The 11,450-nt window shown below is 36.9% G+C and overlaps 1 protein-coding gene across 2 annotated transcripts in view; it reads left to right on the forward strand.

The window, feature by feature from the left end:
* The window catches only part of LOC107589386 (voltage-dependent calcium channel gamma-4 subunit-like), an 11,048-nt gene extending 3,323 nt beyond the window's left edge, over positions 1–7,725 (forward strand). The window contains exons 1-6 of one of the 2 annotated variants that reach the window (XM_016277801.1): positions 258–274; positions 406–696; positions 2,493–2,720; positions 5,350–5,433; positions 5,575–5,715; positions 6,512–7,725. In XM_016277801.1, coding sequence (XP_016133287.1) covers positions 666–696; positions 2,493–2,720; positions 5,350–5,433; positions 5,575–5,715; positions 6,512–7,299 — 1,272 coding nt within the window. In that variant the 5' untranslated portion in view covers positions 258–274; positions 406–665 and the 3' untranslated portion in view covers positions 7,300–7,725. Of the gene's footprint in view, positions 1–257; positions 275–405; positions 697–2,492; positions 2,721–5,349; positions 5,434–5,574; positions 5,716–6,511 lie in introns of those variants that run through there. The other variant, XM_016277800.1, reaches the window with a different exon arrangement.
* Positions 7,726–11,450: the final 3,725 nt, after the last annotated feature.

Genomic DNA, 11,450 nt, shown 5'->3' on the forward strand with positions numbered 1-11,450 from the left:
AAAACACTAGGTTTGTTAAAAAGAAAACACCCCCCCCCCCCCCACACACACACACACACATACATACACTAGCATCACCTCACTCACTAACATCACACACACTATCCTGTTCTGTTCTCGACTTCAGAATGCGCTGTTGCCATGGTGACGGAATGGCGCACGCTCTGTCTTGCTTTCTCTCTATTCTCTTTTTCTTTATATATCCCTCGCTCTTCCCGCGGATGTATGGGAGACGTAACAATCTAGATTCCCCGCTCACCTGGATCAAATACATGTACTGCTTTCATGATAATGATCATTTAATGGCAAGAATGCAACATCAAGCTGTTTTTTCTTTCCTCCAGCGTGCACCTTAAACATGTTCTGTCTCTTTCAGCTCTGTTCTCATCGTTTGTTTCTCCTCAGGAGGAGAAGCAGTAGGATTCCTGCCATGAAATCTCTCTAAGAGGAGAAAAGCAGCGAAACCTAGAAAATCTACACCCACCCACGGGCAGGAGAGAGAGAGAAAGAAAGAAAGAAAGAAAGAAAAAGAGCGAGAGAGAGAGTGAGCGGAGGGGAGCGTGAAAGAGGGGGGGAATAAAGAGCGAGGGATAACAGTCGATGGATGCTGCTTGGACGCTCTGGTCGGTACAATATTTAGTGACAAGGACCGGAGAGCTGCAGGGATGGATGGGAAGGGAAGACACATTCCTCCAGGTAATCAGATCTCATTAATGGCCGCCGGTGCTGTGTCTGTGTCACCACCGTGTCTCATGCTTGTTGTCATGTTTAGTGAAATGCTTTTGAGTGAGGGTCTGAACGAGTTCTGCTGGGTGACGGCATCATTTTCAGCTTGCTGTTGTCTTACCAGGGAACTTTCTTGCAGACGACTTCAGATCTCCAAAAGTGTTCATTGTCAGTATAACGGCTTGGTTTCTCATGATTGAGTTCATTGTGTTCGTTTGTTACTCAACTCTCTATTTGGAATACTTGATTGGTCAATTGTGGAAACTGAGCTGTAAAATGTTTTTATATAATATTTGACTGTTGTTCATGGTAACATGCGAGTTGCTACTTTCATGTCACTCAGATTGAAGACATTGCTATATTGTAACGAAACATTTGAGCTAACTAATCAAAATAACCTTGAATTTCAGAAAATAATACGTATATATAATTTATAATATATATAATAAACATTCTAAAATTAATTCTTATATATATATATATATATATATATATATATATATATATATATATATATGAAATAATTATTATATTAATATTATACATTAATATAATATTAATATTGCAAATAAATATACATAAATATTATATTTATTATATATATATAGAGAGAGAGAGAGAGAGAGAGAGCGCAAGAGTGAGTGTTGTTGCACATTGTAATCAACTATTTTTCATAACATAAACTTCAAGTTCATCTACAAGTAAAAAATATAATAATCATTCAAATCACTCAGTATATCCATTTCCACATTTATTTATTTTTAGTAAGTATCAATTTAATAAGTAGCATTAACGTACATGTAAAAGTTTAGCGTTTATATTTTTTGATAATTACTAGCTGGCTGTTGAGATTCTATATATAGAATTTATTTTATATATATTTTATGTAGAATATATAGAATATTTAATATATATATTTTTAGCTATTTTTGTTTTTCATGTCAATGAATAATTTGGTTCTTTTTGAATTTGCACAAAAATGAAGATTCATCTGTCCATAATTAGGAAATGGTGGCCGTGTATATTCAATCTCATTTGTAATCACTGTTAAGTGTTTTTTAAGTGTTGTATTAAACACAAAACGTCAGTCACATGATTGCACTCATATGCTCTGTAATATAGCACTGTCTGAGAACTATTTTAGATTCACTGAACAGAGATTTTGGTTCAACTATTTAATTTTTGCGGTAAACATTCACTGGACATATTTAGCTGTATTAATCAGAAACAACCAACTGCAAGGAATCAATGGACCATATCCCTAAATATCTTTCGTCCAGAACAACATGCTTGAACTGCTCCTTATAAAAGATCTATCCATGCAAAGAAATGCTCAGTTACAACTGTCTCGTGACTGTTCACAGTTACTGCCTGGCAACTACGTGCCCAGTGGAACTGTGAGCAGTTTGGTTATGATCTAAAAGCTATGACCTTTTTGACCTCTCTATTTCTTTAAGGTATATTCAGATGTTGCATTGGTATTTGCTCATGATCGTAGTAACCTATATTTGGACAGGCTGATGTCATTTGTGCATCTTATGAGGACAGCTCCGAATGTCCTCATAAAATGCAACTGATCTCCCAGCACTCGATATGTCCTGCAGGATCACACATTCATCTACTTCTTCTTGTAACCTTGGGCTCCGATTACAATCTTTCTTCATGTTTTTTATTCATACCCAATTTTAACACTGTCCACTTCACCCAGCTTTCTGTTCACACTCTCTTAGCCGCTCATTTAACCGTGTCTCTGTTCCCGACTCCAGCCATGGTGTGGTGCGAGCGGGGAATTCAGGTGCTTCTCACCACTGTGGGAGCATTCGCAGCCTTCGCCTTGATGACCGTGGCCATTGGCACGGACTACTGGCTGTACGCTCGGGCCTTTATCTGCAACAGCACTGCCAACTCCTCTCAGGATGACCCCCACAACAAGGACAAGAAGGATCCTGGAGCCCTCACCCACTCCGGCCTCTGGAGGATTTGCTGCCTGGAAGGTAAGTGAACGGCTGTGTTTGTGTGTGGGGGCGAAGGAATGGGTCATGTATGTATGTAAGGAGGAAATGATGCATGAAGGAGGTCCCCACCTGTGCAGTTTGTGAAAGTGATTCATGGAAGTTATATTGCGGAAGGAGAAATGGTTGGATTTGAGATTGTGTTATACGGTCTGGACGACCGACCTTACATTTGAGTTCTTTTTTGCAGCTCTGTTTTGATCAATGCCACTTAATAGACATTTTTAGAGGAGCAGTTCAAGTGCTCAAGAGCTTTTTCAAGTGCATTTTATGAATAACCATGAATTAACCTGTTGTGAAATATAGTTGGGATCAGTAAGATGCATTTATTTGATCAAAAATACAGTAAATCAGTAATAATGTGAAAATATTTTTACATTTTCAGGAGCCATAATTCTAGTCTTCAGTGTCACATGATCCTTCAGAAATCATTCTAATATGCTGATTTAATGATTAAGAAACTTTTATTATTATTATTAATGTTAAAAAAGTTGTGCTGCTTAAAATGTTTTGTGAAAACCATGATTTTCTCCCCCAGGATTCTTTAATAAATTGATTTTTTTTTCATTTATTTGAAATAGAAATCTTTTGTAACATTGCAAAAATCAATTTAATGTATCCTTGCTGAATAAAAGTATTAATGTCCTAAATTAAAAGTACTGCTCCCAATTCTATAATTTTACATATCTTATATTTTTTTTCAGTCTTTTACAACATTTAAATCGCAATTTAAAAGAAATCAGAATCAAATCGTTGCAGAATTAAGTAGTGAGGTGACAAAATTCACAAAATAACATGGCCTCAAATGCCTTATTTGTTTGGCAAAACGACTACAAAATAATAAAAATATTAAGGACACAAATTCTCTTTGAAATTTTATCACATGATCACAATCAGTCTACAAATGTCAACTTGCGATTAAATTTTGGCTTCCACGTGAAAGCATTTTTTTCTCCATTAGGATCTGTTTCTTCCTGACTGCAGTCATATTTATTCACTCTTAAAAAAAACTTAAGTTAGCACATGTAGTACATTTTTTAGATTTAAGAAGCTTGTTGTTACAGAGGAAACAACACCAGGGCACTGAGTCAGAACCCTAACACAAACTGATTTCACTGTCTAGCTTTAGGGTTACTTTAAAGTTATCAAAAGCATTGTGGGAAGCGCTGCCTCCAGATCCTTTTAACCATTGCGCTCTGCAATGCAGGGTATCCATGTTAAGCTAGTTGTTTTAACAGTAGTTGCTCTAGCCAGGTCTCAAGAGACAGGTTTGAAACAAAAATGGGCTGTATTGTTTCCATTTGCATTAGAAACCTAGAAGAGTGCATGTCAATGGCTATGATTATGTGGTGAGTCATCGCAGGTCAAAGGTGCCATGCTGCTCTCTCGTTGCATTTGCAGCATAATCAAACCAGACAAAAACAAAGTCATTTTGACTTATTATTGCTCACTTTGGTTCTCTGCTTTATATAGTGCAAACTGATCTGTTTTTTAAGGGAAATTCTTTACTAATAGTGTTTCTTACAAAATGGCACTGTCCACTATATATGTGACCCTGGACCACAAAACCAGTCATAAGGGTACATTTTTTGAAATTGAGAATTATACATCATCTAAAAGCTCAATAAATAGCTTTCCATTGATGTATGGTTTTGTTAGGATAGGACAATATTTGGCCGAGATACAAATATTTAAAAATCTGAGGGTAATACTGAGAAAATCGCCTTTAAAGTTGTCCAAATGAAGTCCTTAGCAATGCATACTGAACATGATATTTACTTAATATCCTAAATTTTTGGCATAAAAGAAAAATCGATCATTTTGACCCATACAATGTATTGTTGGATATTGCTACAAATATACCCGTGCTACTTATGACTAGTTTTGTGGTCCAGGGTCACATATTGCATTTAAAATATTAATACTTTTTGCAATAAGAGTTCTGTTGCAAAAGCCTCTACACATAAGTGTCATATTTCACTTTTCGGACTGTTTTTCAGACAGATTTTTTTCAACTAATTTATTTATTTATTTACCATGGAACTGTAGATTCTGTGTTCCCAGTGAAAACCCAAAGGTAAAACAGTTTCATAGAAATATTAATGCCGTCTTGGTCATCCTTGTATACTAGAAAAGCAAAAATAGGAATAAAATAGGGGGGGGGGGGGGGGGGGATTAAACATTCTCGTTTGCCATCTTGTAGCATGAAACGAAAACAGGAAGCACTGGGAGACACTGGGCATATGCAGTGCATCAACATGTTGTCTGAAGTGAATGGTTTATATCATACAGGAGAGCACTGCATGACGCCTTTGACCTGGGGTGACTCACAGCCATTGACATCTACTCTGAATCCATTTCCAACAAAACACCTCACAGACTGTTTGACTGAACTCCATTCAGACACCTTTTTTTTTCTTTTAGCCTTTTGTCAGTTTTATTTATAGGGATATTGAGAAATAAGACAGGAAATGATTAGGGGAGACTGGACTGAGCAATGTTGCAGGCTAAACTCAAACAAAGTTACCCAAGCAAGTGTTGCGTCACCCATTTATTTTAGTTTGTTCAGAATTGACACTTTTGAATGATCTCTCTCTTTGATTCTCTTTAGGATTGAAGAGAGGAGTATGTTCCCAGATTAATCATTTCCCAGAGGATGCTGATTATGATCAGGATGCTGCAGAGTACCTTTTACGTGAGTCAGGAGTGTTGATTTGTGCATGTTTTATGGACTATAACTGATTTTTACATTATAAACACAGGGGTATGGGAAAAATCAATGCATCTGAACATATGTTTTTTGACATTTATTGTTTGTTTTATTTTATCTTCTCAGGTGTAGTCAGGGCCTCCAGTATATTTCCTATCCTCAGTGCCATCTTATTGCTGCTAGGTGGAGTGTGTGTGGCTTCTAGTCGGTTCTACAAGACCAAAAGACACATCATTTTGGGAGCAGGCATTTTGTTTGTAGTGGCAGGTAATATTTCTCATAGTTGTAGAATCCTAATTTACAGTCATTTGTGATGGGGTGAATTCACTAAACTTTTTTGACGATTTTGTGTGCCGTATTTCCATGTCTTATTCACTAATTACCTACAATCCAGCAAATTATATCAGTGTTGTTATTATTATTAACTAGAACTTCTGTAAAACTAAAGCTATTGAAAATATTTTCATTAATTAAATAAAAAAATAAATATTAGATTAAAAACTTCAATATGTTGCATTGGCAAGTAACTGAAATTTAAGTACTAAAATTACTAAAAATAAATGAAATTTTAAAAAGTTAAAAAGCTTACTAAAAATGATAAAAACAACAAAATTACAAAAATTTTAACTAAAACTAAAATGAAACTTAAAATATAAAAATAATTTAATTCAAAATGTTAATAAATACTATTAGTATATAAATAATAGTAAAATAACAATGATTTAAATAAAAAATGTCATTATTTAAGTCAAAGTATTAAATGTTAAAAATAATTAAATGTCAACATTTAATCCATTGTCATTCTTTTCAGAAAATCACACCTCATTTCTATGCAAACTAAGTTTATTATAGAACATTATTCAAGTCAGCGCTATTAGCCTGGTGTAATTTATATTTGGCTGTCATGATTAGAGATTTTATAAACAGAATTTAGTTTCAACAAACTACGACACCAACAGGTGTGAATTCACCCAAAGTGTTTAAATCCTTGCTTTGTATTAAAAATAAAACTGCTGACCTAAACAAACAAGCAAAAAATAAATTTTGTCTTAAATTGATCCAGGCCTGAGCAACATCATAGGTGTCATTGTATACATCTCGGCGGCGCTCAGCGACATCTCTCCCAAAAAGGACGAGGACAAGAAATGGCACTACTCCTACGGCTGGTCCTTCTACTTCGGCGGCCTGTCGTTTATCCTGGCGGAAGTAGTGGGCGTGCTGGCCGTCAACATCTACATCGAGCGCAACAAAGAACTGCGCTGCCGCTCGCGCACCGACCTCTTCCGCAGCACGACCTCGGCCGTGTTACGCCTGCCAGGATACCGCTTCCGCCGGCGCTCCTCCCGCTCCAGCTCGCGGTCCACAGCGGAGCCGACCCGCTCCCGCGAGCAGTCCCCCACCTCCGCCATCTCTCCCAAGAACTTCGGCCCGCCCCTGGCCACCGGCCCACCGCCCTTTTCAGTAGCCACGCTTCCCAATCCGCACAAACACTCCGGAGGAGGCATGGGGGATATATCCATGTACACGCTCGGCAGGGAAGGTAAGCCGCCCATGTACGGTACAGTCGACCGTGCCACGCTCTACCAGCTGCACAATTACTTTCCGACGAAGGAGGGCGGCGGCGGAGCGCTCATGACGGGAACGCTGCCTTCTCTCTCCAAGTCGAACCTGGCTGCGTCGACCAACGCCACCCTCAACACCTCGTCTTCCTCCGGACCCCAGCAGGCGCCGCTGTCCGCCGGCTCCTCCGCCACCATGGAGAGGGATCGAGGGATGGGAACCTTGGATCGGCTTGGTAAAGGAGACAGTTCAAACACTAACACTCTCAACAGGAGAACAACACCTGTGTAACGAAAGGCTGGAGGGGGGCGGTAAGAGAGTGGCGGGGAAAACAAGTGATTACATGAACTGGAAGTAAAGGGGGAGGGAAAAAAAGAGCAAGAAAGGGCTGAGAAACGAAACAAGGTCCGCTTGCAAGACGACAAAGAAGTGAATAAGAAGGCAATACACCCTCTTTTTTCTCGTTTTTGAACATGGTGACTTGAGTAACAGAATTCCATCCGCACTTCTTATTGATTCATGTTGAAATAATCGATGTGTGTGATGGTGATCTTTCGGTTCTTCGAGCTCTTTCAATTCCAGTGCTTTATCATCAGGTTATATCTGTAACTTATTTAGCATTCCAATATAGTTTATGTTTTTCTTTTTTATTATGCTAATTGTTATTGCTGGGTTAACTTATACATTATACATTTTTATCAAGGAATTTTGTTTTTGCACAATTATCCATTTTATTTTATTTCCTCTCGATTGATAAATTCAAACTGTGATTTTTTTCTTGCACATGTTGACACTATATTTCACTATGTCATTCAGTGTCAAGCATGTGTTAATTATGCGAGAGTGTGACGATTATTATTATTATTATTATTATTATGATATTTTTTAGTTTTTACAAAGATTGTTAATATTTAGATCTGTGGAATCTTTCATTGTAACCGTAAGTGTACAAATAGTTAAGTCTTCATATAAATATATTTGATTTATTTATCATATTAACAGTCTTAATATTGTTACGATGGGATAATAATTATAATGAACTACTTTTGAGACTGAAAGTCAAAAATGTGAAGAAGAAAGAGACAGAATACAGAAGTGAAAGGCATTCATTCCAGGGGAGCAATACATATACCTAAAAAACCTCACCAGAAAAGACAAAAAAATCTATTAAATATATAGTATATTATGAATATAAATATATATATAAAATTGTGTGTGCGTGTGTGTGGAAAAACTTTTTGGTAAAATAAAATATATTCTATGAATGTGTAAAACTGAGATCTATGTGCATACTGTTAGCAGTTTTGACTGCAGCATATTATTTTCATGTTTATTTGTAACTTTGTATGCATGATTCATACCTAATATATGATATATTCATAATGCTCTGCTTTTTTCCTTTGTGTGCATCGCGTTTATGTGCTCATGCGGATGGATTTGGGATGACGAGGGTCAAAAGGAAGGTCATCATCAAGACCCAGAAAACTAGAAAGGGATCTGATACACCACACTTTATACACACATATTTACATAATAAACAGACATTTATCCTCTAATTAAGTTATTTTTTACCAGTCTACAACTATGAGAAGTGCAAAATGTCTATCCAAGAGGACAGCTGTACACCACCTGGTAATCATCGCCAGTGACATCCCTGAGACATATTATGCCCCTTTTTACAATATGTAATATAAGTCTCTGGTGTCCCCAGAATGTGTCTGTGAAGTTTCAGTTCTAAATACTCCACAGATAATTTATTATATCATTTTGAAAAAGTCTATTTTGAGTGGAAGCAGAAACACGCTGTTTTTCGGGCCTATCTCTTTAAATGCAAATGAGCTGCTGCTCCCGGCCCCCTTTTCAGAATAGAGCTGTGCCATTACAGCTTGTACTTGCTAAAAACATCTGTTTTGGTTCTGATTATCATGTTTATTGCGCTGAAATCATGCGTTTTAAACCATATGAGTTTAAACTTCAGATATACGGTTTTCTGAGCGCACACATCTGAAGCACACGGACAGAAAGCCGTATTTCCCAGGATTCTGGCATAACCTTCTCTGGAAAGGCTGCCTTTGAATTTGGCCAGAATGAAGTATCTAAAAAGGCCTTAAAAATACTGTCTAGGTAGACAGCCAAACACCCAAGCCTTCAGGAGACGCACACACATGAATAGAGTAATTAGAAAGAAAGCAACGCGTTATTGCCTGCATCTAGCTCAAGGGAAGGACATGACTGAAAGAGACAATTCTCCAGAGTGTCACGTTCACTTTTATTTATATATATATATATTTTTAAATGCTGTCTGAGGGGCCTCATTTGTTCGTGCGTGTCCATCCACTCCTACACAGATATTTAGTCCTAGGCGCCCTTACTGTACATACCTTTCAGAGAAGTGTCAGGCAATTAAAATTCACCTGCGCTTCTGTTCAAGAGAGCTGTCATCAATCTGAGTTACAGTTTGAATCCGGACCAACAGCGCTCCTGTCCAAACCACATGCATACAAAACAAACAGCAGCAATACACATCTAAAGAAGTAGTTCAGGATCAAGCTCTACCACACACAACACACTAACACAATAATAATTATTATTTAAAACACAGCAAAATTTACTTTTTTTCACTATCATATACTAATAAAACTAGTATTTTTTCCCCTGGAAAAGTCAGATTTTCATGATATGTCACCTTTAAAGGGCACCTACATAGTCAGTTGGCTTTTCAGAAAACTAAGTGACTATTTGAAATGTTTTTCTCAGTAAGCTTCTAATGTGAAGCACACATTCCTTGACATTAGCATTTCGCTAATGAAGCAATACTCAGCATATAAGCATAAAACATACACAAATACACAAATTAGATTGATAGAATGAGATATATATATATATATATATATATATATATATATATATATATATATATATATATATATATATATGTAATCCGTATTTCCCAGGATTCTGGCATAACCTTCTCTGGAAAGGCTGCCTTTGAATTTGGCCAGAATGAAGTATCTAAAAAGGCCTTAAAAATACTGTCTAGGTAGACAGCCAAACACCCAAGCCTTCAGGAGACGCACACACATGAATAGAGTAATTAGAAAGAAAGCAACGCGTTATTGCCTGCATCTAGCTCAAGGGAAGGACATGACTGAAAGAGACAATTCTCCAGAGTGTCACGTTCACTTTTATTTATATATATATATATTTTTAAATGCTGTCTGAGGGGCCTCATTTGTTCGTGCGTGTCCATCCACTCCTACACAGATATTTAGTCCTAGGCGCCCTTACTGTACATACCTTTCAGAGAAGTGTCAGGCAATTAAAATTCACCTGCGCTTCTGTTCAAGAGAGCTGTCATCAATCTGAGTTACAGTTTGAATCCGGACCAACAGCGCTCCTGTCCAAACCACATGCATACAAAACAAACAGCAGCAATACACATCTAAAGAAGTAGTTCAGGATCAAGCTCTACCACACACAACACACTAACACAATAATAATTATTATTTAAAACACAGCAAAATTTACTTTTTTTCACTATCATATACTAATAAAACTAGTATTTTTTCCACAGAAAAACACTGACAACACAAAATTTGGTCACAAAGTAAAATTAAATTAAACAGTAAATTTCATGCATCCACACCAATGGGTGTCATTCAGCATGATGACGTTTAATATTCCTGATAACCTCTGTTGTCCCATTTAGCCACTGGTTAGCAAGACCAAGGGATGAAGAAGAGCCTGTAAAATGTGAGTTTGTTTGCAAGTTACTGGCTGCATCTGAAATTTTATATTTTCGGGAACATTAAAAAGGTTTGTTCATAGTGCTGCGGTGATGAAATTTTTTGTCCAACCTAGAAGTTAGCATCACCATGGTTCCCTCAACAAAAGAATAGTTTGCAAGAGCGCGATAATACAAAACAGTGAGGCTGTAAAAGCAGACTAGTGAATAGATTTGTTTACCTGTTCAGCATGATGACGTTTAATATTCCTGATAACCTCTGTCGTCCCATTTAGCCACTTGTTAGCAATCTCCTTTTTTAAGACACATCACTGATGTATTTTATGTCATAAAATAAAACATGAAAATATCTTGGCTTGTGTTCACCACAGACCTTATTTTAGGCATTTAAACAAAAACCCATTTAAAAAAAACAATTGATTTCAGGACGTAGGACCAGAAGTGCAAAAATGCCAACTCATTTCTGGGTTTGGCCTACAAAAATATGTCGATTTACAACTCCTTTCCCATGGCCTCATGGATAGTAAATTGTCCATAGTATGCATATATAAAAATCTGGGCGGATTAATACAAAAAATAAAATCAGATGCACTGCTAATACAGGTGCATCTCAATAAATTAGAATGTCATGGAAAAGTTCATTTATTTCAGTAATTCAACTCAAATTGTGACACTCGTGTATTAAATAAATTCAGTG

Source organism: Sinocyclocheilus grahami, unplaced genomic scaffold (genome assembly GCF_001515645.1).
Source record: "Sinocyclocheilus grahami isolate Dianchi unplaced genomic scaffold, SAMN03320097.WGS_v1.1 scaffold116.1, whole genome shotgun sequence".
NCBI lineage: Eukaryota > Metazoa > Chordata > Actinopteri > Cypriniformes > Cyprinidae > Sinocyclocheilus > Sinocyclocheilus grahami.